The 15,055-nt window shown below is 38.8% G+C and overlaps 1 protein-coding gene across 1 annotated transcript; it reads right to left on the reverse strand.

The window, feature by feature from the left end:
- Nucleotides 1-881: 881 nt before the first annotated feature.
- Nucleotides 882-13,949, reverse strand: LOC144666617 (long-chain fatty acid transport protein 4-like). Its single transcript, XM_078528020.1, has 7 exons — nt 13,750-13,949; nt 12,837-13,228; nt 6,164-6,322; nt 5,671-5,740; nt 4,965-5,163; nt 3,684-4,056; nt 882-1,826 (listed from the first exon to the last, which is right to left on the reverse strand). Exons 1-7 carry the CDS (start codon nt 13,911-13,913, stop codon nt 1,261-1,263), a joined length of 1,923 nt encoding a protein of 640 aa, XP_078384146.1. The 5' UTR covers nt 13,914-13,949; the 3' UTR covers nt 882-1,260.
- Nucleotides 13,950-15,055: the final 1,106 nt, after the last annotated feature.

Consider the following 15,055-nt stretch of genomic DNA (forward strand, 5'->3'; position numbering starts at 1 on the left):
TATAGAGTGATTTTATTTAACCCGTGAAACAACATCTAACAATTAGTGCTAAATAGTGAAAACTAAACAAAAGAAAACAATGGAATAAGTGTCTAATAGTATCTATTTGAGTAGTAACTATTTCACGGTTGAAGTAAAATCACTCTATGTAGGGTTTAACTATTTAATTTGTATATTTTGTACCAAAAAACAGAAAGGTGATGTTACTGGGGTATGTTGTTGGACTTTTAGCAACATGGGTGCATTAATAAATATTTATAATGAAGAACAGACCAGATTTTATACTATTTTCTGATAATCAACAACAATGTCTACTCTGTAGAAATTAAGAACCTGATTAAGAACCTACTTAGCCTAAACACTGTCAATAAGTACCCCATAATAAAAGAACCTGTTTTGCCAAACTCTGAAAAAAGTAGGTTCTTACATGTGGGTTTTTACTGTATATCAACCTAGTAAATGGCCCAGCTCACAATGAGACTCTCATAGCTCAGTTGGTTAGAGCGTCCAACCGGTATCTGGGAGGCCATGGGTTCGATTCCTGTCAGGGACTCAGATATTTTCTTTGTCCCACGCTCGTGTCATGTTGAATAATTTCTTCACTATTTACCACCGAGCTTGAAATTTACCATCTTTATTATTTACTACACATTTGATGATTTCGACATTGCTGATCCTAGTAGTATGCAGGACGCGTGTCATATACAGTATCAACCTAGTAAATGGCCCAGCTTACAACAAGTCTCTCATAGCTCAGTTGGTTAGAGTGCCCAACCGGTATCTGGGAGGCCATGGGTTCGATTCCCGTCGGGGACTCAGATTTTTTCTTTGTCCCACACTCGTGTCATGTTGAATAATTTCTTCCCTATTTACCACCGAGCTTGAAATTTACCATCTTTATTATTTACTAACATATTTACAGTATAAAAAGAAGAAAACTGGGCTAAAACATTTGAAACATTGCTTAACATATTTTGCTATTTTACTGTTACAAAATTGCAGCAATATGATCCACAATGGCACCCGCTTTCCGTGTTACATACAGAGCGCCTTTTTATCAACATCCATCTTTTGACGTGCTTAACAAGAAGGATCGAAATCCACCAATCACAGCCCACTAGCATGGCCTTCTAAACTTGCGGGCTCATTTTAATGAAACCAACAACAGTATGCATCAGCACATTGAAACTGACGATGTCGAAAGATGGATGTAGAAAGATAGCCATGCATGTAACACTGAAAGTGGGTGATATTCCAACCCTACATTCTTATTTCACCACAGATGATTTTAGCATACTTGTCACTATCCAGATCAAGATACTGTTTCACTTTAACATCGTAATAAAGCAGTTTATCTTTCACTGCTAATATATCAAAACCTTCCTGTCTCAACTTGGTCTTCTGGAACTTAAATGTTCCTGTAACACTAACACTGTTAACAATTCTAAGGAAAATTGGATGTGCATAGCTTGGTAACAGCTTTTTTAAACCTTGGACTAGCACAGTCAAATTGATACCATTGTTATCTGGATCCACAATGGCAGCCATTCCGGCCCTTCCTTCAGTGCCTGGAACTTTGACGCCATAGACAACAACATCGCGGAGGCCGAGAATCTTGCTCATTATTGCCTCCACTTCAGCTGTAGACACATTCTCTCCATGCCATCGGAATGTATCTCCAATGCGATCATGAAAGTAAAGGTAGCCATACTCGTCTTTGATGAGGAGGTCCCCCGTCAGGAAGTACGAATCACCTTTCTTGAAGATGTCACGGCCAATTTTCTTTGATGTTTCCTGTTGGTTCACATATCCATCAAATTGAAAATCTACAGAAGAAAGTTTACAATGTTCATGACTTCAATAATACCCTCACGTGGAAATCACGATTTGTACATTTGCATGTATATTTTTACATTTACATGCATATTCCTTCCAAAAGGATAGTGCAGCTTAATGAGGGGTATCAAATGGTCTTTGCGAGCATGCGAGCACAGCGTTTTTCTTTGCAAGCACGAGCATTGACAAAAGTAGCCTTGTGAGCAACAAGCACTTTAAAAAAAACTACCTCCACTAAAATCCGAGCATGCGAGCACTTGTAAATTTATGCAAGCATGAGCAAACGAGCACCCACTAAAATTTTGCCAGCATTCCGAGCAGAACCCTAATTTTGCGAGCACTGCAACATTTTGATAGACCATTCATGACCCCTTTAATGGTTAGCTCGCTTCAGATTGAACAGTCCAGAGTGCTGGCTGGGGTCATTGTGTTGTGTTAGTGGGTAAAACCCTGAACTCTCACAGTGCTTCTCTTCACAAAGGAGCATAAAAGGGTACCAGATACAGAGCTATGCTCTAGCAGAGCCCGGGTGCCAGAGGCGACTTACTTTTGCCTTTGGGCGCCTTGAATAAGTTTGCTTTCCTGAAAGCTTTTAAGTGCTGGGCATCAAAGATTTCTTACAGAAGAACCTTTGGGCACCCTGTGGTTATTCTAAGAGCACAGCTTAAAGTTAACTGTTCTAGCTAGGTTGGGGGTGGGAAGGGAACCTGCAATGATCACCTAGCATGCAGGGCAAGTGACAGTGCACCTAGTTGCAGGAGACCAGGGAGGGAATTTACCCCCACTGCCCAGCTGGGTGAGCCTGGCAGTGTGGAAACGTGTCACAGTGCAACTTTACCTTTCCAAAGAAATTTCAATCAAAATGTGTTAGTTGCTTTTATTTTACCTGAATTATCTTTTTAAGGTTGAAAAGGAGAAAGAGCTCTTTGAACTATAAACAAGCTGAATGACTGATCTAGATCATCACGAAGTTCTTACTGGTAAGTAAAATAGTTATCCTCGGTGTCAACAAATTAAAAGCCTTAAGGTCATTGCCCTGTATTGCATTGCGCATCCTTACTGCGCAGAATTTTACGCGTAATTAGCGCGCGCGCGCGCGAACATCAACAAAATGGCGGCTTTTTTCTATGCGGCTTAGTCCGCGAGAGAAGTAAATTGTCACTTTCTCCTAAACGAGCCTGGTGACCTATCAATTTTTTCTCATATTTTTGGTGTAGCGATCAAATTCTTTCTGTAAAATGAAAACAGATCAATTCATGTGTTTGAAAAATAAATTATCGCTAAAAAAGTGTACTTTGCCAGTACTCGCAAAGGAATTATAAAGGAATTATATGGAATATACATGGTCTTCCTACTCCTAAACGAATCTGGTGACCCCCTTTTTTATTTCAAAATTTAAGTTCCCTTAAACTAATAAACCAGTAGGCGAAGTTTGGTTAAAAAATTGTGTTCAGTTCTATTTCAGGGCAATGACCTTAAACTTTAAGTGCGGGCTCAAGTAATGTACAGTATGCATGCTCTACCACTCATCTAGGGCTGATGCAGCATTTCTTTTTCAAATTTATTTGGATTAGTGTAGATGGTGAATTTATTGAAAACGATACAAAAATGATAGTGTGGACAGAAAACATTTTATCTGTTTTGGGTACGAAAATGCTGTTTTTAAGTTTATTTGGATTAGTGTGGACTGGGTGAGCCTGGCTAAGATGCACCCAGATTTTAGTCTTGATTTACCATGACAAACTCAAATAATTTTCTAAGAAAAACTGCTATAGATGTACCTCACAACCATAAAACTTAACAGTAGATAATGTAAGTTAAAAGTCAGATTTCAGACAGATTGTTACCTTTAATGATCTTTCCAACCACAAGGCCTGGCTCACCAGCATTTGCTGGGATTGCCAGTCCATTTTCATCTCGAAGCAACTCGCCTGTCACAGGGTGGACTTTGATGAAACGATATGGAAGCAGCTTTGGTATAATAATTGACACAAAACCACAAGCACCTGGGGTGTTATCAATGTTGAAAACTGAAACATTTCCTTCTGTTGAGCCATAAAATTCTCCAATCTTGCTGATGCCAAAGCGCGACTGGAACTCGTTCCATATTTGAGGTCTCAATCCATTGCCAAATGCAGCGCGCACTGAATGCTGCTTTTCTGAAGGACGGTGAGGCTGTGCCAACAGATAGCGGCAGAGTTCCCCAATGTACTGAATAACCTGTCACAGAAAATGAATTAATTCAAAAGAGATTCTTGCCAGCAATTTAGTATACATGTACATCACGTTACTTCATGCTTGTTACATCTTTCTATGAGTAATACTTGAGTCAGGTCCTCATCAACTATCAAAATCTCACTTGACTCCCTTCTCACATTGGTCAAGTGCTTGTCCTTAAAGTGAAAGCCTGATAAATTAATTCATCAGTTACTGAAATTTGATTTGGGATTCAAATTTACACTCTTCAGACGAAAAAAAGTATAAAAAAATGGAAATGTAATTTTATTTACCCAGGTAACATGTAAGAGCTCTCAAGAGCTTATTATAAAGTGTACATGCATTATCACAATGGATTTAAAATTTGCAGCTGTGTTTGTTTTTGAGGAGGGAGGAAAACCAGAGAACAATGAGAAAAACCCTTGGAGCAAAGATGAGGACCAACAACAAACTCAAGCCACATATGACACTGGGTCTGACTCAACTGAAAAAAAAAATCAGATTTCACTAGATTATCCAGCTTGACCTGAGAAAGCTAGTGATGAACAGAAGGGAAAAAATTGTTTATTTACAAATCAACCGCATTTTTCTGAAGTCTACACTCTTATAGGCCGTACAAATGACGCCTTGAGGTCTTTAAAACCAAACAAAGTGAAACCACTCATGTGCGGCTTGTGGTTCCACTTGAGTTTTTTTAAACAATTTATGACATCATTTCTATTGTACGTAAGAGTGCAGACCATGAAAAAATATGGATGATTTGTTTAAATTGACAAAAAATTTTCCCTTTGCTACATCACTAGCTTTTCTCGCCCCTCTACAAGAGTACCAAAACAAAGGCAAGGCAGGAAGGTTGAGGTCTTGGCTACAGTTAGTTGTACTTTTAAAATAAGTTGATGAATTACACATACAGTTGCCTTATGCTCAATACAGTCATCCCAGAATTTGCTAGCAGAGAACTTTTGCCTCAACACCATTGTGTTTCCTCTGAGAAGACAAGTGCCAACTCCAATGCCTCCGCCAGCGGTGTGGTACAATGGTAATGTGCAGTAGATGACATCTTCAGGCGTGATGTCGTACACGATAGGTACTGTACCAAATCTGAAGAACCTGGATAATATTGCCACAAAAAAGTCATTGTAAGTATCCAGAGCAATATATTAAAGGTTTTCTAAGGCCTTTTAAGAAACACAGAGTAAAGCTTTTTTCCCACTCAGAAATCGCCAACATGCAAGCAGTTATTATCTTAATCTTTGAAGGGAAGCCTCACGCCATGCGGCCCATACTGCCGAAGCTTATCCCGGTTTCTGTAGCAATAGCAGCAAGGAATATTTCAACTCCCTACTGAATGGGTACCCCCCCCAGAATAAATTGCTGGTACCCATTTATACACCTGGGTGAAGGGAGGCACTATGAGAGTAAAGTGTCTTGCCCAAGAACACAACACAGTTAACCTGGCCAGGGCTTGAACCTGGACCACTTGATCCAGAGTCCAGGGCACTAACCATTAGGCCACTGCACCTCCCATTTTATCCCCTATTATCTTTGAAGGGACTGGTTAATGTGGTCTGTATCTTTAGAGAAAAAAGGGACTGCAAAAGGTTTAGCTCTGTTTACCTGCTATGAGTAATAATAGCTGCCTTAGGATATCCAGTTGTTCCTGATGTGTAGATATACATCACTACATCTATAAGAAAATATAAAAAAATCATTTTAGGACTCCTCTTGAACAAGTATGCTTAGTCAACTCTAAAGAAGAAGTAACTTTTCTGGATTTTCTGGATGTCCGACGATTACCACCGACTGTACTAATAAACATGGAAGAAACATCATGTTTTAGTAGTCATTACCTAGTAACCACCATCAATCCAGAGATAATTTGTTAAAAAAACAATATTAGATATGACTGTAAGAAAGAAACTAAGAAACAATTTATATGTGTTGTTCCAGAAAATATCCATTTCTCTCTCACGGAAGGGTTTTTGGTTTGAATCCAGTCTCTCCCCCTTCCCTCCCCTGCTGAAAATGCCAGCATAATCAGCATTTGATACAACTTTTTCCTAGCTCAAAACAGGATGGAAGAAGAAATTGAATGTGTTGAAACATTTACCGCTGGATAACTGTGTGTCATCAGCTGCTGGTGGACTCAAAGGACTTCTCTGAAGTTCTTTGATCAAGCTTGAAGCTGAAGCCACTGAACATGAAGAGGTTCCAAAATAAAATAGCTGTATATCTTCTGGTATCCGACTATGAATGTCCCTCACTGCATCTGCAAAATAATTATATGAGAATAAATGAATGAATGAATGAATGAATGACTGACTGAATGAACGAATGGATGAATAAAAGAAGGAAGGAAGGAAGGACTGAAGGAAGGAAGAAAGAAAGGAACGAAGGAATGCCATATAGGAGTATGAAGGAATGATGAATTGTTACAGAGCTTATATAACATGCATTCCTTTGACTTGATTTTTAAACCAAAAAATACACTACTGTAGAGTGGGATGAAAAACAATAGCAATTTTTTATATACAAGAGCATCATTAATGAGGCCTTCCAAAGGGGGGTAGCCGTGTCACAACTGGAATGTCACATGTTTCTGAGAACTGATGTCGTCTAGCCAACAGCTGTAAATGTTGCTATCATTTCCCCCTATTGTGATGCTTTCGCACTGTGTCGCTGTAGCATTTCAGTGCAGTAATGATGTTGCTTGTCGCTGTTAAGAATGCCGGTCTCTAAGAATCAGACAATTTCTCAATTTCGCGGCAAGAGGATGGAACTTCGATTTCTTTCATACTTTTATGCTAGATAGGCTAGGGTATAACTTAAATCACTGTATAGTTCTTTCGATTGAATATCCTTTTATTTTAAAGAAAAATGCAAATAACAAAAATCCGTTAAAATCGTCATTTGAGGCGCTAAATTATTCATGATTTTTTCACGAGTTTAAGAGCCTCGCGTGCAAAAACAAATCACTCTACCGTCTTTTAAACACTCAAACCATAGTTAGCAATCTCTAAACATCTACTGAAATGATTTTGGGAAATATTGCGTTGTTCTTTGTAGACAAAATAATTTTATTTCGAAGGCATACAATTCACTGCCGTAAAAGTACTTGGTAAATAAAATTAATTTTCACCATGTGCGAAACCTTCAAATCGTTTAAGCTTCTGGTGGTTGAATGTTAGAAGAATGGTGTATAAATCCCTGTAAAAATTTCTCCGGGCAAATGATTAAAAGCGACGTGAGATCTTTTCGAATTCGGTTAAATATGCAAATATTTGACCTTCCGCGGTCAACTTTGAAGTTACGGGTCAGAAATAATTTTTGTTCCGTGTTCCAAGTCCTAACCCATTTAAGACCAAATTAAGCATATGAAAAAAATATGTCATTTTCTAACCTTTATCTGCTGTAAAAGGTAGGTTCGAAGACCATTTTAGCATGATTACGGCTCTTATCATTCGTCGCATCTGAGCTTCGTTTTCCTTCCGCGGTCAACTTTGAAGTTACGGGTCAGACATGAATGACATGAATATTTCAATCCGTGCACAAGTCTTAACCCATTTTGGGTCAAAATAATCACACACAAAAACATTATGAAATATTCTAACCTTAAGGTGCGTTTCTTTGGGAAAATCCAAAATTGGATCATTGATCTCAGATCACACGGATACTTTGCTCCCAAAGAAACGAAGAATCCGAAAACGGATTTTTTGCCATGACAACCCCGTTAAACACATTTCGCACAGAACATAAAATATCAGCACAAATTTACTTTTCGTCGAATGTATCCTAGCTAAAATAATTTAAGCATACAAAATCTTTTAAAGAAACCACACGTCGAAGTAGATCTTCTTTAGCGTTAAGCACAATGTGGCGAGAAAGCATCTGAAAGCGAAGAATGATTGCGAAATGATCAGTGCAAATTTAACTCGTGACAATTTCAAAAGGATACAACTTCCGTAGGCACACAGTGGCTGTTCTAGAAAACCTGTATCCCGTTTAAAATGATACTACATACCTATCTGAAGCTACCTTTTCCTTTTATCGTGAAATATTTTTGTATTTTGATCGAAATAACCGCCTAAAACTTTCCGTATGGCAGTGTTTACAAAGAGCGAACCTGTATTTTCACAGCAAAGACCGCTGGGCCACGGTACTTTTTTCGAATCCTTTCCCAAAGAAACGCACGGATCATGAATCCTAAAAATCCGGATTCAGATATGATCTGATGTATCCACTCGAAGTGTGGATTCTTCAGATCATTGATCCAAGATTAATCCATTTTCGGATATAGGTAAAGAAACGCAAAATCCGTTTTTGGATCAAGAATCCGGATTCGGATTTTTCCCAAAGAAATGCACCCTTAATCTCCTGTTAAAAAGCAGGTCCGAAGGCCTTTTAAGCACGATTCCGGCTCTAAGCATCCGTAGTAATTTGAGCTTCGTTTGTGTAAGTATGTCATATTTAGTGGTCGAAATCCAATCTGTGATCAACTTTCGGCACTTCTCGTCACCACTGCATCTTCTTCGACGGCATACGCCGATTGTTATTATTGCCTCGTTAATAGTACACAAAATAATAACATCTGATCGCTAAACGGCATGATGTCGGCGCTTACAGTAGCTTACAGTCCCATCTTGCAATGGGCTGTCTGTTCGTCACGCAATACTGCGTCATGGACATTTTTTTAGGGGGTGGTAGGCGGGTGTGGGATAGGTTGAATATGCGGAAATGCTTGATTTAATACTTTATGACAAGTACGTACTCGAGCCAGCAACAACAACAACAACAACAACAAGTACAGTGATATCTTTTGGCAGACAAGATAAAGCACACGTACTGTCAGTTGATAAGCGTTTGGTACAGTGTAATGCAATGCAACTGTTCGCGAATTCGGTTGCTCGCGCGGGGTTGGTTGTAATACCGGGGGTGGAAGGAGGATATAAATCTTTACTAAACAAGTAGAGTTTTTAAGTAGTTATTCCCTTTTTTACTGTAGAACCGAAAACGAAGAGAAAAACTCGCGTCTATGTTTTATTTTTATTTTTATTTTTTTTTGGGGGGGGGGGGTGAGGGGGTGGGGGCCGGGGGGTTCTTGGTGGGTTGGTTAGCAAAGTTTTATTTTTTTTTTCACAAAGATACCTAACCAAATATCGCATGTCCTGTATAAATGGTTAATGATAGAAGTAACGATAAGTTTTGATTTTTTTTTCGTGATCGAGTGGCAACTTAATAAAAACATTGCATCGCAATTTCTTTTCGCCCTACGGTAAATCTGGGTGACCTGTGGCTTCGGGTGGTCATTCGTCAACCTGTAACAAAGTACTTTCTTGGGGTGCCGTTTTGAACATACTGTCGAATTCATGATGTCTAAATTCAACAATAACTAATTTGAAGTTTAAACGAAATTAAAACATGTTAAAAAAAACTCAGTGCTAAAACTCTTTGCTAAAAAGGATCAGCAAATTGCTATGGCAATTCGGCGTGTGAAAAAATCGCCAAATTTAATTTAGTGGCTTCCTAAGTAAACAAAACCTTGGTCGTGCTAGTTATTGGCACCGTCTGTTTGCTTAAAGGCTGCGCGTGAACAATTTTTTCAAAGTTCAGTTTATTTCACTGGAAATGGAAGGTTGTTGTTCTTTTAAGGCCCTTGTTCGTGGAGTTTGCGGTTTTGATTCTAAAGATCGAAAGCGTCACACTGAAATCGCTCCTCTACTGTCGTGTGAGAAGGACATCAGCAGTCACAAGTCCCAGTATTAATTTAGTTAACTCTAACATGACTCTTTCTGAAGTTCAGTTTTAAGATACCTTTTTTTCGTTTAGCTCGGCGTTTATTTTAGCTGATAGAATTTAGGTACCATATCTAAGGATCACACCCGGAACACATTGCCAAAATGATACCCTACTTATGGATCGAGAACCTCAAGAAATATTCCCTATCCCGGAGTTTTCATAACCTGCGATCAGGAGTTATTTTTCTCGCGGCGGAGAAAGCCTGATCGCAGGTTAGAGTTTTCAGAGCAACTCTCACCCGGACGATCACACTTTACGACCTGATACTGGGTTCAAACCATTTACTTCTTTACTATATTAAGACTGTATAACGAAGTTTTCAAGAGCTGCCTTATAAACTTATGAAGTTTGGTTTTTCACGGGAAAGAGTCATGTTAGAGTTAACTAAATTAATACTGGGACTTGTGACTGCTGATGTCCTTCTCACACGACAGTAGAGGAGCGATTTCAGTGTGACGCTTTCGATCTTTAGAATCAAAACCGCAAACTCCACGAACAAGGGCCTTAAAAGAACAACAACCTTCCATTTCCAGTGAAATAAACTGAACTTTGAAAAAATTGTTCACGCGCAGCCTTTAAGCAAACAGACGGTGCCAATAACTAGCACGACCAAGGTTTTGTTTACTTAGGAAGCCACTAAATTAAATTTGGCGATTTTTTCACACGCCGAATTGCCATAGCAATTTGCTGATCCTTTTTAGCAAAGAGTTTTAGCACTGAGTTTTTTTAACATGTTTTAATTTCGTTTAAACTTCAAATTAGTTATTGTTGAATTTAGACATCATGAATTCGACAGTATGTTCAAAACGGCACCCCAAGAAAGTACTTTGTTACAGGTTGACGAATGACCACCCGAAGCCACAGGTCACCCAGATTTACCGTAGGGCGAAAAGAAATTGCGATGCAATGTTTTTATTAAGTTGCCACTCGATCACGAAAAAAAAAATCAAAACTTATCGTTACTTCTATCATTAACCATTTATACAGGACATGCGATATTTGGTTAGGTATCTTTGTAAAAAAAAAAAATAAAACTTTGCTAACCAACCAACCAAGAACCCCCCGGCCCCCACTCCCTCACCCCCCAAAAAACATAGACGCGAGCCCGGTTTTCTCTTCGTTTTCGGTTTTACAGTAAAAAAGGGAATAACTACTTAAAAACTCTACTTGTTTAGTAAAGATTTATATCCTCCTTCCACTCCCGGTATTACAACCAACCCCGCGCGAGCAACCGAATTCGCGAACAGTTGCATTGCATTACACTGTACCAAACGCTTATCAACTGACAGTACGTGTGCTTTATCTTGTCTGCCAAAAGATATCACTGTACTTGTTGTTGTTGTTGTTGTTGTTGCTGGCTCGAGTACGTACTTGTCATAAAGTATTAAATCAAGCATTTCCGCATATTCAACCTTTCCCACACCCGCCTACCACCCCCTAAAAAAATGTCCATGACACAGTATTGCGTGACGAACAGACGGCCCATTGCAAGATGGGACTGTAAGCTACTGTAAGCGCCGACATCATGCCGTTTAGCGATCAGATGTTATTTTTTTGTGTACTATTAACGAGGCAATAATAACAATCGGCGTATGCCGTCGAAGAAGATGCAGTGGTGACAAGAAGCGCCGAAAGTTGATCACAGATTGGATTTCGACCACTAAATATGACATACTTACACAAACGAAGCTCAAATTACTACGGATGCTTAGAGCCGGAATCGTGCTTAAAAGGCCTTCGGACCTGCTTTTTACAGCAGATTAAGGTTAGAATATTTCATAATGTTTTTGTGTGTGATTATTTTGACCCAAAATGGGTTAAGACTTGTGCACGGATTGAAATATTCATGTCATTCATGTCTGACCCGTAACTTCAAAGTTGACCGCGGAAGGAAAACGAAGCTCAGATGCGACGAATGATAAGAGCCGTAATCATGCTAAAATGGCCTTCGAACCTACCTTTTACAGCAGATAAAGGTTAGAAAATGACATATTTTTTTCATATGCTTAATTTGGTCTTAAATGGGTTAGGACTTGGAACACGGAACAAAAATTATTTCTGACCCGTAACTTCAAAGTTGACCGCGGAAGGTCAAATATTTGCATATTTAACCGAATTCGAAAAGATCTCACGTCGCTTTTAATCATTTGCCCGGAGAAATTTTTACAGGGATTTATACACCATTCTTCTAACATTCAACCACCAGAAGCTTAAACGATTTGAAGGTTTCGCACATGGTGAAAATTAATTTTATTTACCAAGTACTTTTACGGCAGTGAATTGTATGCCTTCGAAATAAAATTATTTTGTCTACAAAGAACAACGTAATATTTCCCAAAATCATTTCAGTAGATGTTTAAAGATTGCTAACTATGGTTTGAGTGTTTAAAAGACGGTAGAGTGATTTGTTTTTGCACGCGAGGCTCTCAAACTCGTGCAAAAGTCATGAATAATTTAGCGCCTCAAATGACGATATTAACGGATTTTTGTTATTTGCATTTTTCTTTAAAATAAAAGGATATTCAATCGAAAGAACTATACAGTGATTTAAGTTATACCCTAGCCTATCTAACATAAAAGTATGAAAGAAATCGAAGTTCCATCCTCTTGCCAAAAAATGTTGGATTCTAAGCGACCGGCATTCTTAAAATGTTCCTGTGTCACCAGCATTCAGGGTCATGTCCCTTGTCGCTTTTACCCCTTTGAAAGGCTCATTAATTAATTGATTATAGAATATAACCTGGATGTCACGGTTGTACAACACCATATAATAACCATACCACATCCCATAATTACATTCTGATTACTGTAATTCCTCAAAATAATAATAGCTGTCCCTGGAATAATCACCCCCTCAATAATCACCTTCCTTGAATAATCTCCACCAGCAGCTCTCCCCCTCCCCTCCTCGCCCCCTATGCTAGGCACACCCCTCACTAAGAGTTTAACAGTTTTATTTTAATACAAAAGAACAAGAAAAAAATTACCTGACAGGTCAGTACCAAAGATTATTGCCTTGGCATCTGCTGCAGATATGCAATGCCAAAGGGAATCAAGTCGCAGGTTGGTGTTAATAAGCGCAGTTATCACACCAAGTTTGGACAATCCCAGCCATATACAAACAAATTCAGGACAAGATTCCAGAAAGAGAGCCACTACATCTCCTTTCTTGTAACCTTTTGACTTGAAGTAATTTGCAATTCTGTTGGAGTAATCCTCTAAATCTTGAAACGTCCATGTTTTCTGTTCAAATATGAAGGCTGCCTTCCGTGGATGTTTGGACAATGTTTTTCGAAAAATATCAGCCACGGTAACTTTATCAATGCTCTTCGGGAGTTTTCTTATCACGCCATAAATGGTTAAAACTAGGTATATGACCCTGCAAAGAATATTATTTTGTTAAAAAAGTTAAGTACGCACAAACAATTCGCTCTGCCGCCATCTTCAAACACCGAGATACTGGAGACTAGTGCGCGCGTGCACGAGTCGTGCGCGAACTCCACTCGCAGCGAGCGGCGAATGGAACGATAGCGGACCGCCGCGCTCACGCAACGTAATCAGGTCCATAAGAATCAGAATTTTAGCCTCTCTGATTTAATGAAGTTTTCTACATAAAACACATTTGTGAGTCCCGTTCTGTTCATGACTGTGGTTCGTGTGCGAAGGATAGTGTGCAAGAAATTGCTATACGGAAATGGAGCCTCCAAGGAATACTGTAAGATTATAAGCACACAAACAACATGTACGCTTCAGCGTAAAGTTTAGAGATGTAAGATCAACCGATTGATCCGTTTTCTTAACTCAGGATCAACTTAAGCCGCGATCGCGCGAACGGTGTTCTTGAATCTCTGTAAACAAAAACAACAGTGACTGACTGAGTGAAGTCTGTATCACACCTACCTCAAATCACGCAAAATTGTTCGAAAGAACACTCTCGGAAAAGATTTCCCTCCTGAAGCTAGAAACGCGCTAAATAAGAGAACTGGAAATAGAACCCATGGAAGTTGGGTGTAGTATACTAGAAATGAAATGCCAGCCACGATTGCTGCCCAAGTGTACGCCATTTCTTTTGCGTGCCGAACGCTTCCTCTGGAGTGGAGAAGGGGGTCACTTGGCATAGTGCCGGCGTGGAGTCAATCATTTAGATTGACAGGGGTTATTGTTATTGTTATTGGTTATTGTTATTGTTTACGCCCGGCTTGCCACTTTACATGGGTGTCACACAACGTTCTCAATCAACAATCAAGGTAGGCACACTTTGTCCAGCAATGAGATAAAAAAAAGTTTTCAAGTCACGAAAATGTATAAAAAGACGTCAACATGCTTCTATTTCTTTTGGAGAATACTGCAAGAAAAAAGGCTAAAAATTACTCAAGTTTACTGTGATCATAAAAAGGAAAAATCTTCTTGCTCGAGCGATTAATACGTCATCAAATATGTCAACAACTGTTTCTACCCCCCCCCGGGGGGGGGTACTCTCTATAATGGCCTATACGGGGAGGCTCCGCCCTAAAGGGGTACATTTTTCAGGCTTCAGGTATATAAAAGGGTAGGGGTTTCACTAGCCTGCGAATACAGCAAGCGGATCGGAGCGTGAGAGACGGCTGTATTCGCAGGCTAGGGTTTCACAAGTTTAGCTATATGAAAGGGTAGGGAAATCTGTCATTAAGGTATTTAAGAAGGCCTTTTAACTTAATATTTCGAATAGCGGCAACTTTTGGCTGTATCGTCTTGAATTTATTATTATTTTTTTATTTTTTATCTTTTCATTTTAATTTTGTACACGACCCCACAAGCTTGTAGCTTTTATCGTGTATAAATAAAGGTTATTGTATGTATGTATGTATGTATGTATGTATGTATGTATGTATGTATGTATGTATGTATGTATGTATGTATGTATGTATGTATGTATGTATGTATGTATGTATGTATGTATGTATGTATGTATGTATGTATGTATGTATGTATGTATGTATGTATGTATGTATGTATGTATGTATGTATGTATGTATGTATGTATGTATGTATGTATGTATGTATGTATGTATGTATGTATGTATGTATGTATGTATGTATGTATGTATGTATGTATGTATGTATGTATGTATGTATGTATGTATGTATGTATGTATGTATGTATGTATGTATGTATGTATGTATGTATGTATGTATGTATGTATGTATGTATGTATGTATGTATGTA

This window comes from Oculina patagonica, chromosome 1, assembly GCF_052425735.1.
Source record: "Oculina patagonica isolate OP01 chromosome 1, crgOcupat, whole genome shotgun sequence".
In the NCBI taxonomy this organism is placed as follows: domain Eukaryota; kingdom Metazoa; phylum Cnidaria; class Anthozoa; order Scleractinia; family Oculinidae; genus Oculina; species Oculina patagonica.